Source organism: Conger conger, chromosome 1, assembly GCF_963514075.1.
Source record: "Conger conger chromosome 1, fConCon1.1, whole genome shotgun sequence".
NCBI lineage: Eukaryota > Metazoa > Chordata > Actinopteri > Anguilliformes > Congridae > Conger > Conger conger.
This window is the reverse complement of record NC_083760.1, coordinates 66,979,833-66,999,572: the sequence shown is the minus strand read 5'-3', so window position 1 is coordinate 66,999,572 and position 19,740 is coordinate 66,979,833. Positions and strand designations below refer to the sequence as shown.

Here is a 19,740-nt window from a genome sequence, read left to right as displayed (position 1 = left end):
CCAATGTGACTGAATTAAAGCAATTATTTAATTCCCAACATTGGGCCAAAATTCCTCCACGGTGATGTGAAAGACGGCTCTGCAGATATTGAAAGCGGTTGCATTGGGGGGGGGGGGGCACTGTATAAATTACCACATAAATACTGTCTGCAAAGAATTCAAATGCTGACAATTAATCAATTAGCAATGACATGGTCAAATAATAATGTATTCAGTTAATTGCCTAATCCCTGATCCAATCCAAGAGACATTACACAGAAAGAATTCCAGGAGTTAATATGTCCCAGTTGTGAGTCGACCATGTGGTGGTCATACAATAGCCCCCTATGCATGGGGTCACTGAAACGATGAAGGGCCTTTGAGTAGTTTGTCTGAGAGACATACCTGCCATTCTTTATTTACATTTCCCCCTGATGGCGGAACCAAAGCATTCACATTCTGCAAATGTTAAGCTTGAGTGGAACTCATCAGAACACGTCCACTCCTCCTACAACATTTCTTACACATGCTATTCTAGCTCTGGTATCTAAAAAACTACAACATATGCTTTCCCCATAGGTATTGCTCAGTAATGATCCGAACATGCCGAACTGATCTCCAAAGCCAACAATATTCTGTTAAAAACAATCAGCACTCAATTGGAAGTTCAAAACAATCAAAGGGAATGGTTTTCAATTAGGAATGGTAGTGGTAGTCTCCTATACATCCTTCTTTGGCATTAAAAGGCTTTATGAACCTGTTCTGTATTCTGCTTCAAAAGAGGGCAACATGTTTTAAACATTCGGTTATAACACTGCTTCATTGTTAAATGAGGGATATACTTACATACAATAGTCACTGCTTGAAATATCAGATGTTAAAACATAGCAACCATATTGTCAATTTGAGCAACCAAAATCTGATGCCTGGTAACCAAGCCTGGCAACAACTATTAATGAAGTGGAGCCCTGCATTGTTTAATACCTGAAACCCTCAAATCAATGAAAGCACAATGGTGGTTCGATAATGCCCAGGTTGAGTACGTGGTCAATTTACTTCACTAATTGTACCATTTGCCTGGTATAAAAGGCTACCAGCACCAGCAGACAGCAAGCTCTCCACATTCTCAAGCAAGTAGCGCTACCAATACAGAAGTAGTAAATTAGGTAATTATTTAGTGAAAATGCCAATGGATTCAAGGGATATCAAGGGAGTGCACTTTTACATTTTAACATTAAAACATTTTAAAGATTAAGAACCACCATGAAGAGATGATAATTAATATATACACTTCACCTGAATTTTGCCAACTATAACAGTGAGGTTATATTCCTCATAGGGGTGGGGTATTTTTCTCTACTTGTCTATTATGCCCACAGGTATCTAGCTAAACTGAACAGTAGCCATGTTTACATGCAGAATGTATCTTCATTCCAACTACATCGGTTCCGACTGAAGACTCCAAATCAAAAGTTCAGGCTACATGCACACTTAATAAATAGATACAATGAAGGTGTGTGTTTACACGCCCCATTAAATGCCACAAGCATTTAATCAGTATAAAAATGTTGACGTGCAGAATGTCAATGAGAAGATGAGCGTAAGAGCAGCTTTACCGCAATTATTTTGAGCCTTTCGTACATTTCGTGATTTTTATTCTTTTAATGTTTGCAACAAAAAAAGGTGAGTTGCCCACTTTTATTGCTTCTACCTCCCTCACTGTTACTCAGCAGTTGGATATACATTAACTTCAATCTCCAATGTGAATGGAACTTGAATTGGGATGACCAGAATCCTAATGAGATGCATTTCATTCAAGAAAACAGGCCTGTTTGTAATGGCATGCTGACAAAACAGTGACCATGTCAGAACATTAGTCCGAGGAGGGTAGAGGTTATAAGGCCAGAGAGAGCGAAAGTACTTCATGGACTAGCTGGTATTGACTGTTTGTGAGCAGACTGTGACCCTGTGCAAACAGCACACACTCTACATACGGAGAAACGTGCTGCAGGAAATCAGGCCTAAACAAGCACTACTTACAGAGCATTCAAAGAGCATTCACAGTGCACTAAGCAAAGTACAATTAAAGCACAGGGGTTCCCTGAAGATTTCAATGGTGTATTCATTGTTTGTGTATGTATGTATGACTTTATACAGTATGGAAGTGTGTCTGTATACACATTTTCCCCACATATATTACTCTGGTATTACAATATATGAAGGCCAATGTACCACAATGCTGAATACAGCCAGGTGGCACAGAGATGACAGATCTGAGATGAAGTTATTCTGTAATCCAGCATGCATTAATCACTAGCATTTTCATTTGAATCTTTTCATTTTTATTTTGTCACTTTTTATCCAAAGTGACTTACAGTTGATTAGACTTTAGTCTTTAACAATCAGTCTTTAACCACAGGATTTAGTAAATAAATAAATAAATGTTATCCAATGTTCTGAAATGCACCAGTTGGGCAGCGCACTAAAACAATGGTTCTTATAAGACTCTGTATCTCATAATGACAGAGACAGAAAAAGGTCTTCCAGGAAAGCTGTGCTTTTCCTTCCGCAATGGAGCTTCTTCCGCAGGCGAGCGCTGCCCTCAGTTTAGAGCTGAAAAGTGTTCCAAACACCAGCGGTTCCTGGAAATGTGACTGTGGGGAGTGCTTTCATGTTTTCTTTACACCCAAACATCCACCTCCTGATGTAGGCCACATTCTGGAAACTGAAACCGTGGATATGACGTACTGACAGTGCTAATTAAATTCCCAATTTGACCCACCCCATATCATCATCAAGAGAAAAGGGAGATACGCATGTGAGACACTGACACACTTTGCCATGAGCCATTTCTGCTTCATTCTTACTCAAAGTTTTCAGTCTTATGATTCTGACCTACGACCACATCATTTATAGATTAACAACAAAGTGGACTGTGAGATCACTGAAACTAAAAATTAATTTGAACAATGACCCTAAACAATGAAAGTAGACTTCGCCAGAATCCACGTAATTATCCATGAAATGCAGAAGGACATGAAACTACTGTGAAATAACAGAAAATAAAACACAAAACTGCCCTTCTAAACACTGATAATAATCTACAGGATAATGGGGGACAGATATGATAATGAAATGAGCAGATGTGGTGCTGTGGGACTTGATAAAGACGGTCCCTCCTATTTGAAGAGACTAGCCTACGTTTCATTACCTGACAAGAGTACACCATCTCCATGGTGTACCCCTCCCATCTCAATTCTGTGCTCTCTGAAAGTCCATGAATAATTCAGTTCCCCTTTTCAGCAGGTTATTGAAAGTCATTTAGCTCACACTTTCACTACATCTTTCCCCATTTCTGCTTCAATGATAAAAAAAAAGGTTTAGTCATACATTTTTATCCCCTCCTTTTGATCCGCATCTTGTCAAACACAAGCTCTGAGTAACTAGGGGGATTTCTGCAGATTTTTCTCTGTCAGTTACAGATGTAGGTGTGAATACAATTCATTCTGAATGTTGGATTGAAAAGAGGGGGGGGACGCTTATTTCTCTGAACCCACGTGGCAAACAACAGGGCTTCAAAAACAAAAAGAAACATTGACATGCCACACTCCCACAATCTAGTTTTGTGAGCCTCCAAATGTCAGAGTTGTGGATGACTGATGCCCCTTGCACCCAAACCACCCTCACTGAGGTGACAAGGCCTAGAAACTTCCCATCCTACCTAACCAAAATATGGTATCAAAATACACATCATGGACCAGCAGTGTGGGATTATGGGAAGCCACACATTTTAACATGCCAATAGATGCACTCGAGTTTTACTTATTCAAAGTACTTTATCCTAAGTAGTGCTGGGCAATAAACCATGATGGCAATTATGAAATAAAGCAGCCATTTCCACCGTGCTGTGGATCAGCTTTCTTTTCATCTTATTTTAAGACAGCTGCTCTGAACTACCCTTAGAGGAATTTCCAAATAAACCACACATTAAATATAGACCCCATAGGTATATTTAGGGTCCATAAGCACAGAAAACATTATATTCATTACCATATCCTACAATAAATGACACCTCTTGTTTGAATACACTGGTAGAATGATGAGTCACATTCTGGAATAAAATGAAAAACTTAAGGACGCAGATGGAAGCAGGAGAGCAATGTTGAACCTTTGGACTGGTTTTAAACTCAATTCTATTGTAGCCACAGTGGCTTGATTTCCATTAGATCTTGACCTCTATTAATCTTCTTCTGTTTAGGCTCCTGCAGAGACAGGTAATTCAAAGTGACAGACAAATGTATTTTTTAATGAAAGAAACAGACAGATACATTTTCCCCCTTTTCTCTCATGGAGCTCGTAAACCGAACCAGCAGCATTATGGAGCTGTGCAATGCAATTCTCGGCTCCGAACCGCAGTTATTAGTCGTATAAACACAAAAGACAACGCTCTGGGGACTCCCTAAGAGTCCAATTACACCACTAAGGGATTTGCAGTTTGCTTATCAAAAGCACTTTGTTCTCTATGAACAGCACTGTCCAATCAGGGGGCGAGCAGCTAAAACGGGCCAGAGGACTGGCCCAAGACAGCACAAAGCTCCACCCCCTCTCGCCCCTCTACCCAACAACAGCAGGCTGAACGCTCCTTTTTCTATCCAAACACACATCTCTGTCTCCCTCAGCAAACCCTCCCATTTGCTCCGTTAACTCTTCCCTTGCACTGGCCAGGAAAAAACCCAGGGCACCCTTTATTAATGAATTTATGGTGATTACCAAGCAGCAGCCTCACCACGCCACCCCCCAGGCTCTACCCTGACTAACACCCCGCAGGACTTAACCCCCACAGTCCCGGGCAGACAGCACTACCCTGAATAACACCGCAGGACTTAACCCCCACAGTCCCGGGCAGACAGCACTACCCTGAAGAAGACCGGCAGGACTTAACCCCCACAGTCCTGGGCAGACAGCACTACCCTGAAGAAGACCGCAGGACTTAACCCCCACAGTCCCGGGCAGACAGCACTACCCTGAAGAAGACCCGCAGGACTTAACCCCCACAGTCCCGGGCAGACAGCACTACCCTGAAGAAGACCGGCAGGACTTAACCCCCACAGTCCCGGGCAGACAGCACTACCCTGAATAACACCGCAGGACTAAACCCCCAAAGCCTGTCTCAGACCTCAAGGATGGGCTCTGATGGGTCATACCAAACACACGCCTCTCTGCATGGTACTCAGCAATGAGAAAGATGGACGGAGTGCCCTGCGACCAGTGTTCTGTCCAGGGGCTTTATCGCACATGAGGACACCGTGTCCCACAGACATCAGGATAGGCAGCAGTGTGTCCTCACTGTCAGAAGAGAATATGAAACAGACAGCACACAGCCGCAGTCTTTACCCTCAGCGGAAGGTTGCATGAGGACCTACTTTTCAATCATCTCCATAAAAGCGAGACTAAGAAGAGGGAATGAAAAAAAAGAAGACGAATGCATGTAGGATAAGGGACTGAAATAAGCATGTTTATTGAGTCAAGACCCACCTTTTCATTTCCCTGGGGGGGCGTCATTTAGATTGCGTGCCCTTTGCACTCACAGCTCCAGGCCTTTCTCCTCATCAATCTGCATGACAACGAGGAGGCCCCTTTTAAAAGGGCGAAGCGCTCGCAAGCCACTGAAAAACCCAGCAGTCAGGAGCTCTGTCAGAGACTGCCCTGCACTCCAGTGACACGCTGCTTTACCACCGTTTCCCCACCGTAGATCAGAAACTGCCAAATTAAACAGCACAGCTGAGCACACTTTCTTCTCTCCGAAAACACAAAACACTCTCCCTGTGTGAGTATGACAGTTACTGGTTTATTGGCACCTGAACCAGCAAGCCTATTGAATAAGACTCTCTCTCTCTCTCTCTCTGTAGCACCTTGGCTGAATCTGGATTAGACTGGATTAGATAGCCACCAGTATGTCAGAGAAAGGGAAAGGGGTCTGGCAGATGAGTGACAGGATTTCCACACCAATAGGCAGATAAAAATGTGCATTCTATTACAGGGCATTCCCCACCTCCCCACCTGCAATTCATTGGCTGCCTGCCTTGGTGCCACCAAGCTTGATTGATTTCTACAGCATCACTTACTGTATGTATTTCTACCCCAACTTGCAGTTTATCCATTATGTGTATCAACTGACCAAACCACAGGGACCAAATGTTAATTAATTCTAATTATTTATGAAAATCTGAGGAAATATACAGCTGACCAATTGTTTGCAGAAATAAACCAAACCTAGATGAATACATTTCAATCCTCTAAACCCCAGATGAGCCACTGAAATAACAAAGTCCCAGTCTTTGTGAAGGGAGACGCATTTAGTGACAGGGAGAGGAACTTCAAATAAAAGATTTGATTTCCTACATTGTATTTCAGCTCAGCTGAATAGATTAAGCATTTTTAAATTAATTAAAGAGTCAGGCTATCCAGTACCCATTTAGTGAACTCTATTATGTCTTCTATGTCATGTTTTATTATTTCAAATCTTCAGATAAAACTAATTTTGGTTAGAACTTCCAATTCAATTGCAGATATGCACTACAAATTTCCACAGCAAATGATCATGTAACTGCCAAATCTAAATGAGCTGTCAATGGCTCATTCAATGGTTCATACAACAAAAATAACAGAACTGAGAAACACTGTTTAAATAATGCACATCAAGAATCAGTATCTCAAAATAAATGTTAGAATTTCAGTACAACTTTCTCAACTTTCAAGAAAATGCGAACTTCTGATGTTGTAATAAAAATGCATTATGTTTTAGATTAGTTCAGCCACCTTCTATCCATATTTCTATGCATGTGCCAACACAGACTTTCTGTAAGAATTTTCAACGTTTGATCTGCATGTGACTTCCATGTGAAATGAAAGCTTCTTCCATATTCTATTTCGGTTACCTTCGAGATCTATTCAGGCTGTTATTTTTCCAATACTGGACCAAAAAGTTTTCAACAATGCAGAGTTTCAATACAACAGAGCACTCAAAGTCATAGCAAACGCCAAAGTGAAAATTCCCCATGCCCCTATTACTCATTGTTTTGAACAAACCCAATACTCAAATCTCACACAAAACTGAAAGGTTTACGGTTATAGCGTTATTGAATGTTGCACATCTGTTTTGGCCAATTTCTCAGAGATCTAAATTTGTTTAACCAGAATAACTTAGCATTTTTTGAGTCATCGACCCAAATAATTCTCTTCTGAAACCTCAAACTTGCAGACAGATTTCCAATACTCAAACGCAGCCGGGGTTGACCGGAACAAATCTGTAGGTTTGTGGCGGCCTTATCGGCCCTTCATTTGCCAACTGAATTCCTCCTGCTCCATACCCCGCAATTACAGCTGTCATCTAATGGCAAAATTACACCACAAAATCCCTGATGTGTACGACAAGCTAGGCTGTCAGTCAGAAGCAATTTACTTCACTTCGCAAGCCTTTCAGAGGAAAATGGCTGTAGCAAATTTAACTACAGCCTTTCCTATCTGTCGTGTCTGTAATACGCAAGAACATTTTGCACCAAAACCATTCAGAGCAGCTGGAAGCAGAGACAAATGTTCTTTCTCCACACAACTTGAGGACTGGTGCACTGTGACTGTCAGGACTAGTGGAGATGTGTAAGCAAACCTCCAGAAGAAAGGGATGAAGGCCTACTAATGTGCAATTCGAAATTCAGTAGAACCTGTAGATCCACTCGATCTGCATGCAGGGATGAATCCAGGTCACCAGTTTCCCCTAATTCACATTCCGATGTACAATAAGTTTTCAGATACAAAATCATCATTTTTTTCTGGACCAGTTTTGGTGTCCAAGACAAGTTAATGCTCACTCTAAAGTAAAAAATAAAACATCTCAAATCTTAATAGAATATAAAATAAAAAAATGTTTGATAGCAGATATAACAGTGGGCTCTTTCCAGTATTACACTTTTGAGAGCGATCTGGGCCCAACAGGCTTGGGTGGAAGACCAGACAGAAAATCAGACAGCGTGGGAGGAAGTGGAGAGAGAGAATGAGTTGAGTAAAGTTATGAAATGTTCCTAATGGTCACTGTAACATCTTTTTAAAAATACAAAGGAAACCATTTGGTTCTTGTGCCGTGTAATCCAAGTACCTTTTGCTTGGGTGTGCAGAAAATCAAATATTTGTTCATTTCACGTAAATGCTTCTGACAGGGGAAAACAAGTGCCTCCTGTACTTCCCCAGCTAACGTCCAAACCCAATTTCCTCCATTTCATCGACAATCAGCACAAGCTCTGAGAACCTCTGTGTGCTTCAGCGGAGTAGAACCAGGCGTGCAGGGAGCTTTTAGAATCAATCAGGCTTTTGACAGGTTATTTAAATATTAATAAGCTCAGTTTGGGCAATGTCACTGAGGGATTTCTATAAAGACCTGAAAAAAATTATGTTTAATATACATATATAGAAACAAATCAATTGTTTTGGCATGCTTTTCTTCTGGTGAGAAAACTCACATGAAGTTTAATTAAATTAAACCGCTCTCTTCAGGTACCGAACAGAAGCTTGTGGTGGAATTAGTCACAATTTTTGTATTCTTAACATTTACACACCTTCCTATGACAGCTGAGTACCTGTGGCTCAGCTTTGAAACAAGCTGACTGACAGCCCAAGCAAAGCGCTTCAGTCGTCTATTCGAATCTGGCTTCTGCAATGGAAAAGCTGGCCTCCATCCCCGCATGCCCAAACAGAGGAGCATTCTGCACACAGAGTTCACAGCACATAATTACAGCACCTTCCTATGCCTGGCACAGGAGCCAGCAATGCATGGTTCTCAGGTCTGCTTAGAGAAAGGCAATACTGTACGGATTAACTTTCTTCAGTGTTCACAGAGTGCAGACAGGTATGAGTTAGAATCCCACGGATAACAGGCTGTCTCCCAAAAATAAATGTTATGAGGCAATCCTGCAATATTTTGTTCAAACACACATCTCTTGATAAAACAACCGAAAATGGCATGTAAAGGATGCACTGGTGTTTTCATAATTATAGCATTCTGCCTAACTGAGCTAGACTAAACATAATAAAATGAAATGAAATTGCAAAATAATCCCAATGCAAGAGGTCTAGACAAATAAATGGACAAAAGTATATTCTATAGCTATCCATATTCCATATTTGAGAACACTGAAGGATGGAAATATTCTGTATCTGTGAGAAACAAACTCACGTGTCTCATATTCTGAACTGGAAATCCCTCATAAATTTAGAATATATGACCCCTGACCTCTAAAAACAACATTCCACAGTACAGATCAGATCATTCCTTATCATACCATGCTGCTGGTAAAGAACATAATTCCTGGTATCATTCAAATAATCCCCTCTCTCTCGATTCAAGGTATGATTCGTACTTTCATTTGTGGAAGTTGCAAACCATACTCTCAAGCCCAGCACTAGCTTTACATGAGCCTTAACAGTCTTACATCTGGAGAGGAACAGTGGAATTAACGGGGGAAAGAAACCATTATCCTGTAAAAAAGTTCCTCTGCAAGCAAACCACCCTGCTTCACAAACCCCCGTAAGGAAATAATAACTGAGCCACTTTCTCTCCTCACACCTGCCCACACATTACATAGAAAATACCCATCAACAAGACCGAAATGAGAAACATTTCAGCTGAAGCATAAAGTGCTTTCATCTTTCATTCCTGTAAGTCCTTCCTGGTTTCTTGTAAAATGGGTACCATTGTGATTACGAGAAAAATAGAGCCTGAACCAAAAGCCCCCTACAACTCTTCCGGATTCATGGAATTTACTAATAGAATAAAGAAAACTTCAAAAATTAAGAGACTGGTTTCCTTACAATAATTATTCAAAAAGATCCTTACAATAATTAGTCAAAAGCTCAAATAGAACAACATCATCAGGGACCGCTAGTTCCAGATATTTGTCAGAATAACACGATTCCCATCTCCTTGAAATGATTACTTAAGTGGTAATAAAATGGACACTGCCTCTAATTGCAGGAAGGACCCCTTTCATTCAAGGGGCACACTTCAGTGCATCACACTTTGATCATTGTTCTAATCATACATCTGTGATGTATGCATGCATGTTACCAGTGTAAAATGTTTATGCCTTGGCTGAACCATTTTGCTAAAATTCCATGAACAGTATATACGACTGCTATAGCCTGAAATATATTCCACAATAAATTCAAGCTCATGTCTGCGAGCAAGCTTTTGTGCAAAAGATGGTCACAGCTTACAAAATTATTCTTATGGCAGAGCATTAGTAGAACCAAATATGACAAATTATTTAAAGCTCATTACATGCTTTAACCTATACAGATTTGTTGTGCTGCAGGCTATTAAAAAAAATGGTATACTTCATACTGTAGACCCATTTATTAGAAGTATAGCTACCGGATGAGCAACCACTGTGGTTTTATTCTTCACAAAACAATTCGATTTTAGTACCATTTCAGGACACCACTGTTAGGAATCCACTGGAACGTTGTAGTGTCTCGGAATACTAGGAAGATGCTAACCTGGAGCCGCTGCAGTTGCTATGGAAATTAGGCCACTGATAAAGCAAGTTCACACTTTAGTAACACTTTTCTTTGAGGTGGTTTCTTACATTTACAGGCCCTAAAGGGCAAACATGTAGAACTATTTCTATAAAAGCTGAGTGAACATCTCACTTAATGTTGCACTTCAGAAGCACAGTGTTTCTTATTCCAAGTTCACTGTCGCTCACTTTTACAGAGGCACAGTTATTTAACACAGCATTTCAAAACCAAGAAAACATCAGACCAGACTTGAAACTCCAGTATTATATATCGCATTATACTTAATGAGGTTAAAAGTGTAGCAGATGTTATTTAGAAATATTAAGAATACAGTGGAGCTCTCAGAAATGCTGCAGAATTGTGATAATGCAGAAATAGGCTGAAGGCAGTAGTGTGTATGTGAAGCACCTCACAAGTCCGGATCCGGTCTTGGAATGTGACACTTGACAAGCAAACATACAGGGAAAAAGTCAATATCACAGTTAGGAGACAATTGTGAATGAGAATTCAACATTTTCTTTAGCAACCCTGAACAAAACACACTCCAGTAAGCCATCACTGGGAAAAGGCCATGCCAATTTGCCTAACAGGGTGGAAATAAAAATGGTTCCCCTTTCCATATGAAACCGTGATAAACACACTCTGGGTGCAGGAGAAAATACTATGACGAAATCAACATTGCCTCTGTGATTTATGTGATCCATTGGCCAATCTGTCTCAGGAGCATGGGCTTTGGTTCACGCCCACACCCAAAGGGCTGTTCACAGCCCGCGTGTCTGTCTGTTGTGTCAGATGTTGAATAATGTTCCATTGATCGTGTACAAAACCCACCGCTGCTCTTTTAGCACGACAAGCCTACGAAGACAGAGCAGACAGTCAATAATTTCTTGCAGCAGATTCAGTCGTGTGCCGACTGAATGGTTAACCAGTCTGGATTAATGTCCAAATAAAAGATTGTAACGTTGTGCCTAAATTGATGAGTAAATGAAACATGGTAGCTCCCCTAGTCATTACACTCCTACATCTGGTGAGTAATACAGTGCCCCCATACAGTACAGAACAAATAGCCTACTTGCAGCCTTGCAATGCAAGACTAAGATAGAATTAAGTGATTCTTCACTAGACACTTCCGCAGCATATATCAATGTCTTGCAAAAGAAACTAGACTAAATGGGAAGCAGTTCTGAAAGTATGAAATTAGACATCATAAAAGACAATATGAATGAACTGTTCACAGTTATAAATCGACACAAACTGGCTTAAATGTTTTGCTTTATGACAACCCAATAGAAAAGTCACAGACTACCACTACCACTAGGATCAATTTTAATTCATTCACTCATCCATCCAGCCAACTGAACTAAAGAAATTACATTTGCAGTTGTACATTTGCAGTTGAAATTGTACTTCCTCTACGGTTTTTCAGCGCACTTATCCTCTTATGGGTATGCACTTTGCACTTTGTTGTACGTCGCTCTGGATAAGAGCATCTGCCAAATGCCATTAATGTAAGTTCATGTAAAATTAGACTGTCCAAACAAAATAATGACACTTAAGTTAACTATATCTCGCAATATGGCAGCCAGAAGTTAGACCATTTCCAATAGCTTTTGTAATAGAGTGCCAGCCCTCTCATTCTAGATCAGATCCTGTGTTTCCAGTCTCAACTGTTTCACAAGGCAAGCAAGATTCTGTATCCCCAGCCCCTGAAATCCATGTTCAAAGCTCAACTGTAAAAAGTGGCAGAGGTCATCCCAATTTCTTTGGCATGATGCAGCTTGAAATGCAAGGACTCCCACGAGCCACGGCCAGGTCCTAGACCTCTCTCTGCAATGCTAAACATAGTGGCAAGCAAGATGTTTGATGGCACCCAGCTGGGTATTGAATGCACAACCTTTCAAAGCGAAGGACTATACGCACACCTGCACACAGGTGGCTTTACCAAAATATGGTGAAGCCAAGTGATTATGTCAAAGTCACTTATGGATCTGTATGATGGTAAACTAGCAGCCTTTGGACCCCTTACCAGCTGTATAAAGTTAATATGGGTAGGCGTACATTGTACATCCTCCCTTTCCTCTCAGAGCAATTTCAGCCCCAAAATTTAAAGCATTCCCCCACAATGAGAAGCAAAACGTGGAGAGATGTATGGAGTGCACTGTAGCTCTCGCTGAGGATTCAACTTAGGATATTTAAAAATTAATCCATTGCTGAAGCTTAAAGAACGAATTTACAAGCTCATTACATCCAATTAAAGGGCTCCGTAGCTGCTACTGCACCCATGTTTACTTGTTTTCAGTAGTTAAGCAAATGTATGGTCATCAACTGAACCAAGAGAAAGTCTACGTCTGTACACAATGCTCCTGCCACTGTGTAATCTGGTTATTATTAGCACCACTCTGACAGAAGAACTACGACCACACACCAAGGCTCGAAGATAATGAAGGGTCACATCTGATGAAGAGCCGATTACATAACAGGCTGCAATTGTCATACCACAGAGCCATAAACCAAAACAAACAAAAGAGGTACAGGTAGAGTTTAGTCTACCGCCAGTGTTATGATGAAGAGTTCCTATTAGGATCAGTGGTGAAGAAAATCAGCAGCTAGCAGGAAAAAAGCCAGTCAGAGCACTTGGGGCAGAGCTCTCCCCACGCACTCTCGTAAGAGACCTCGCTGTTAATGCACACAACAGCCAGAACAACGTTTCTGACTTGGAAGTCAGAGCCAAATTCAAGCCCTGAACAATGCTGAGTGAATACTGCATTAATCTGTACAATTCTCTCATCATCAATACAAGTTGTCTCCAGCTAAAACCTAAAAGACCCTTTAAAGGCTGTAGGATGAACATATAATTGGTGCAGAATTAGCCGTTTAAGTAAATACATGTACGTTTCTTTGAATCGTCCAATAATGGTAAATTCATGCACTAAGTGGTATTGATTTTCATTCACAGTGGACAGGCCAAATAGTGAGCGATTAATCAATTCCCTGTGAGACGTTACATAAGGAATCAATGAGGAATTCCATTTTCTCCCATGGTGAAACAATTGCTTCTGACACATGAAACTGAAATAGATCAAATTTTGAAAGTTGCTCTATATTGCACTTATAGGTTGCCTCTCAGCAAAGTTACATAGGATAATACCATTTTAAATGTTAGTCCTTAATGAACGATGAAACGACTGGCTGATTAGATAATCGCATGAATAAGTAGATGTTCCTAATAAAGTGACTGTATATATAAAGATAAAATGGAGAATGCCAATAAAGCCAAGGCTATATGCCACCCATTTGCTTCACAAGACAAGTAAGTGATGTGTTGAAAGAAATGGGTATCAAATTAATAAAATAAATTATGAAATGTAAAAACCAAGACATTATTTTGGCTGGTATTTCAAGAAATGGAAGACAGACCTCCACACGCTACCAAAAACATTAAGAGAGTAATTCACTGTGAGCCCCAAAGAACAGTCCCCATATTAATGTTTATAAATATCTTGGAAAAGTGCTCCAGGCACATTTTTTGATCAGAGAAGCAGATTCAGAGCTTCTTATGCACTGAATCAGGAAGCACGCAATAGTTAAACATTAACCACAAGTTCTGAAAACAGTAGACAACATACAATTCCTGCGAATGCCCTGTGAAGTGACCTCACACAAAACATTAACACCTCATAATACAATCCCGCTTGGCCCCTTGTGCTGATGTCAGGTCTCAAGAAGATGAAGCTGTTCACACTGGAATGTTGCTGTTAGTATTTAACAGATGTTTTTTAGCATGAAAACATGGTTATACACAGCTCATTTAGGCTACAGCACACACAAAAAACATAAGCAATTGGGGGTGTAGGACCGGTATTTAAATTTTAAAGCTGCAGGGCACTGATGGCCTTTGCAGGCCGCAGCAACGGTCTGTTTTGTTTCTTTTCTCTGCGCCTCATACTGAAGTGGATTCTTCAGCTTGGCCTCATCAGTTGTGCGCCTGATGAAACAAACACGACAGCCTCTTTACATTTGTAAAGGCCCCCAGAGCAGCTGTGCTGAACCCTCTACACTGCCATGAATTAAGAGCCCAGCTGAGCCCAAACAGAGGCCTGTTCTTCATAAAAAGACCTCGCTGCCCTCACGGTCATATTATGAATTGGTCTTATCTTTGCTTTCCTCACCGCAGCTTTCCCTTAAAGGAAGTATATGAACTTATAGTGCATAAATATCTAAATCATATAAAAGTATGGCTTTAGGCAGCAGTTGCCTTGATTCAACCACAAAATGGCCACCAACAATCACATGACTGCTAACAAGTGCAAGTTAAACAGTACTCACAGGCCTAATATAAAGTACAGTACATAAGCAGTATATTTCACAAGACATTATTTGCACAATCAAGAAAAACCTTTACACCTGTGCCAAGTGCGAACAGAAGTTGATTGACAACTTATCACACATTATCTTCCTTTTAGTAATGACCAAAGAGTTTTAAAAAATCTGAAAGTTACCATACACAACATTTCAGTGTAAACTTCAATGTGGTCAAAGCGGGTCCTCAAATAAAATGTGTCCTTTTGTTGGAGAGAAACTAGCTTCGAAATTCTACCCTACCGCATTTTGAACCATGAGATTGAAGTGATACAGCACTACCTACCAAATGGCTACAGACATAAACCACAAATTAGTTTTGCTACAAGTATCATTGGATAAAGAAGCCTTGTGCATCTCTAACTGAGGCCTATATCAACAGGACAACTACAAAATCAAAAGGACATATCTTTATGTCTTTTAATCAGGTACCATCATTTTAATAGTGTTGCTTGCATGTTTACATCACATTTCAGGGGTGAAACTCCATAATCCAGAGCACTTACAGCACTTACATTATTTTACACACTATTAATGTACTGTAGCAATTCAGGCTGCATACCATATTCAAGAGTACAACGGGACAGCGCCATCCGAGAATCAAACAGACAACCTTGGGGTTGCAAGCCCATTCTGTGAAATGTATGCATGGCTTTCTTTACCGATTCATTCTGACAAGTGCAGCAAGTGGGGAAGGCCCCTTACTAGGGTTCATATTTAAGATAAGCGGATTTAATTGCCGTATACTAGCTGAGGAAATTGTAAAATGGAAGGCCAGAAGATCTAGTCAGAAGATCTTCCAGTGTGGTTTGGAGCCATCATCATTTCATACAATGTCTGCATTATCATGACGTGATAAGCTTTCCTGAGCATAGATTCCTCAACTGACCACCAAGACAGAGCAAACTGTGTGCACTGATATGTATATAGGAAAGTGTGATTCATAGCACTGAAGCATGAACCCCTTCATAGCTGGCCTGCAAAAGTAATATATTCTCCAACAACTGAATTATGGTATACCACCGTATAATAGTATAGTATAATAATATAGTAGAAAATACAGTGTCAAAAAAGCAAGTTATTCAGAGTACATTTACAGTTGTTCTGGGAGGGGAAACACATTGCATGCTGAGGGTTTGACAGCAGTGCTCCTCCTGGGAATAAATCCTACGATATTTCCATTAGAAGCCCAGTTCCTTAACCATTATGGCATACTGCTGCCCTGTCCAATAATTTAGGAGTATCAATAACTGCAGCTCACATCTAATGCTGCTCTTGCAAAATCCCATGTGAACTCCAAAAGAGGATTTAATGACCGCCTGAGCCCACACAGCACTGCATGGTTAACAATCTAATTAGGGACTGGAATAGATACCCTATTAAATGACAACACATGAAAACCGATTCTTTGCTTTTCTCTTACTATAAGTCCTCAAAATCCTGCTCTCAAGGCTGGGATTTTTGCCCCCCGTACTGTAACAAAACAGGAGAAAAGCAGGACTCTGGAATATAACTTTGCTGCTTCCAATATTAACACTTACTGTACATTAAGTCGTCTTTTGTCAGTGCAGAATCTATGCACTGTGTAGCCTATTGCTCATTAAATATTCACAAAGCAGATGTCAGGCAATACAGATTGTCAAAAGTAAATTGATTAAATGGTTACGACTTTGATTGTCCAAGAATAATGCCTTCTTGGTCATGGACTATAAGAACCTGAAAAGCAGCTTGATCAGAATGTTCCCTTGAATTTCTGCTGAAGGGTGGGCGGAAAACATAAGTTATTTTCCATCTAAAAGAAAACAATGCATGTTCCTTGTTATGACTACTCCTGTAAAAGTGAATGCCCCTGCAAGCTTCTGTCAAAGAGAAGTGGATCACTGAGACGGCCACAATTTGGTTCTAGATAAATGGATACAAGCCTCCAGCATGTTATAGCCGAAACAAATTACAGTCAAACAAGACAAAGCAATGAACTGGGTGTATGAGGAAAATCCATTGCACTTCCTCTTGCCTATATATTTATTTTTCAGTAAAAAGGTTATTTTCTGAAACACCCCTTTTGGTTCAAATTGTGTAACTTTTGATTGGTATACTGTAGCCTATATTATAAAGCTCGCTTTCTGATTGGGGAATCAGTCTGAACACATACGATCATAAAATATACTAAATGATGCTCAGGCCAAATCCCAATAAAATCATACATGGATACTGGTTAATAGGCTAAAGCATGCACAACTCCGGAAGCACTTAATATTTATGAAGCACTCCTTAGTAAAATTACATTATAGATTTGATGTGACACCCTACCCAAAAAAATCTAATTTAACCTGTTGCTTTGGTAATCTGTGGAAACTCAATTGAAAACAAATTGTCCACGCTGGGCGACACAGAAATACATGAAACAAAACGAACATATTCTGGTAACTTTATTTTTATCAAGAGCATCCCAGTTGAATGTTAGTCAACCCTGGTTTCAATGTGGGAGAAGACCCCGGCTGAAATTTTAAATATTAGCCGTTCTGTGAATCTTGACTCAAAGAAGTCTAAAAATGACACTAGGCCTATATCAAACACAGGCTAACTATTGCTCTAGCGAATGTCGTTAGTTTCAAGACTTAAGACAAGTAGATTCTGGACTCACTTTCAAGGGAAACTACAAGCACATACCTACTAGCATACCGAACACAAACGCACGAGGTCTTAGCCAGTAAGGGTTAAATACTAAGGCTAGCTATACTGAAATGTGCGAAGCCCTGACTCTTTGTTTGGGGATCACATTCTTTAAATCTCTCGTAGCTAACAGCTGTTCTAGAAAGGGGACATAACAGTTTACATGATTGTCGTCGACATGTATTCCCACAGATTCTCAAATTCGCATTTTCTTTCTTGCAAAGAAAATGATTGCTATTCGTCCACACAACGTGAACCGAACCTCTGCAATGCGACTGGAATGAATGCCTTCTTAAAACGATCTCCCGTGTCCTTGCGCTTAATCAAAGCTGGCTAAAACTGACATAGGATATTAATGTGCGGCAAGTAGGCAACACATAATTGTTGCTCACACGAATATTTAACGCACTGGGTGTATAACATAGTATCAGCATGTCAAAATGTGCAGCTAAACTCGCGACTTCTATAGCTATCGTCCATCCGTCCAGTCGGAGGTCACACGGAGACGTGCAAAATAAATAAATAAAAGGAAAAAATTAAACTTAGATAATGCATCCGGATATAACTGGTCTACATCCTCTGCTATTAATCAAACATAGCCAAACTTAACATTATAACTGCAACTGTAAAAGATTTTATGAGCAGGCCCCTCTCATTATCTATCCTTACAGCGAGAACCTTAAAATCCTTACAACACCACTCTCGCGCTGCAGTTAGCCTGCCATTTCGATTTCCGAAAACATGAACGTTCCAAACAAATTATAGACATGGTCTTGTGTCCATCATATCAACAATGGTCGTAGCTTGAATATCGATGTCTATGTCGTGTAGTTGCACTTTAATTACAGAAAGGGATTGCATTTGTAAAGGGAACCCGGAAAAGCCAGAGGCGATGGCTGTCTGCACGCCTATGAACTAGACCCTTGAAATACCAAACAAAGCCAAGTGACAAATATTGGGCGAATCCGTGTTATTTCATGCACACATTAATTTGACTGATCAACCTAACTTAAGGAATGGAGTACAGTGACATGTGAATATGAAATTGTGTTCATTTATTTGCACGAGAAATCGATATACTAGCTATAGCTAGCTCGCAAGCTCTAGCTCTAGCCGAGTCCACAAATAACACAATGTTCCAAAGCGGTACCGATTAACTTTTCAAGATACAGGCTAGAAAATACACATTATCACTTAGGGTAGCCATAAGATGAAAGCGAACGTGTGTTTTCGTTTAATTAACTAGCTAGCTAACTGTTTCAGATACAAACTTGTTAGCTGGCTTGCTAAGGTCAGAAATAAGAAAATATTATAAAGAATTAACTTACGTATTTCTTTTGGATAATATTCCTCTTGGGTCTTTCCTTGCTCATTCTGCAATCCCAATTATATTTGCCAAAAATAGAATCGCCACATTAATGTTTTTCACTATTTTCTCTCTCCGATTTTCCTCGAACACGTCAGATTATTTAAATCCCCGGCAGCTAGCTATGGCTAGCTGGCGAAGTATAATGCTTTATTCCCACTTGTGTATTTCCTTCACAAAGTATTGCCACGATGTACAGGAAAATCCCAAAACTGAGATCCAATATGAGAATGAGAAAACAACAATCAAAATATAGAATCACCACCGTGTAACATATTGATAGTAGTGCATAACAATATCTCCATTAGTAGCAACAACAGCACGTCATCTACTCCCCTGTATCCATTAAAACGGAGGAGTATAGCGAATGTTTTCTTTTCTTTTTTTTGTATGTACACGGTGGGAAGTTACATCTTGTTCGATAAATTAATTCAAGCGTCGCTAGCTAGCTTACAAACAAAATAAATAGAAGGTTAGAGTCACGTTTTGGCTGGAGCTAGCAGTAGATGATTGAACTCTCCAGCGCCGCAAATAAACTGCACTCAGCAGGCTCCTTTCTTCTACTGACTTGCCAATCACAGTCGACCATGCTCAGCGGTACTTTAAAGGACTACTACTTTAGGGACCGGGTGACAATAAAAACAAATTATTCGCCGCGAATATGACAGTAAAATAGTTTAGGAAAGGTATGTATTATATCGGCTCTAAGCACGTTCTACTTGTGGTGGCTGGCAGTTTGAGGATTATTTTAATGGTTCTTCGCGCGCGTTGATAAAACGTTATGTATGATCTAG

The 19,740-nt window shown here is 40.2% G+C and overlaps 1 protein-coding gene across 4 annotated transcripts in view; it reads right to left on the bottom strand.

The window, feature by feature from the left end:
* The window catches only part of jarid2a (jumonji and AT-rich interaction domain containing 2a), an 87,502-nt gene extending 67,995 nt beyond the window's left edge, over positions 1-19,507 (bottom strand). For 3 of the 4 annotated variants that reach the window (XM_061255221.1, XM_061255238.1, XM_061255246.1), the window contains exon 1: positions 18,909-19,494. In XM_061255221.1, the coding sequence (XP_061111205.1) occupies positions 18,909-18,953 (45 nt within the window). In that variant the 5' untranslated portion in view covers positions 18,954-19,494. Of the gene's footprint in view, positions 1-18,908 lie in introns of all 4 variants that reach the window. The other variant, XM_061255230.1, reaches the window with a different exon arrangement.
* Between the last annotated feature and the right edge of the window lie 233 nt (positions 19,508-19,740).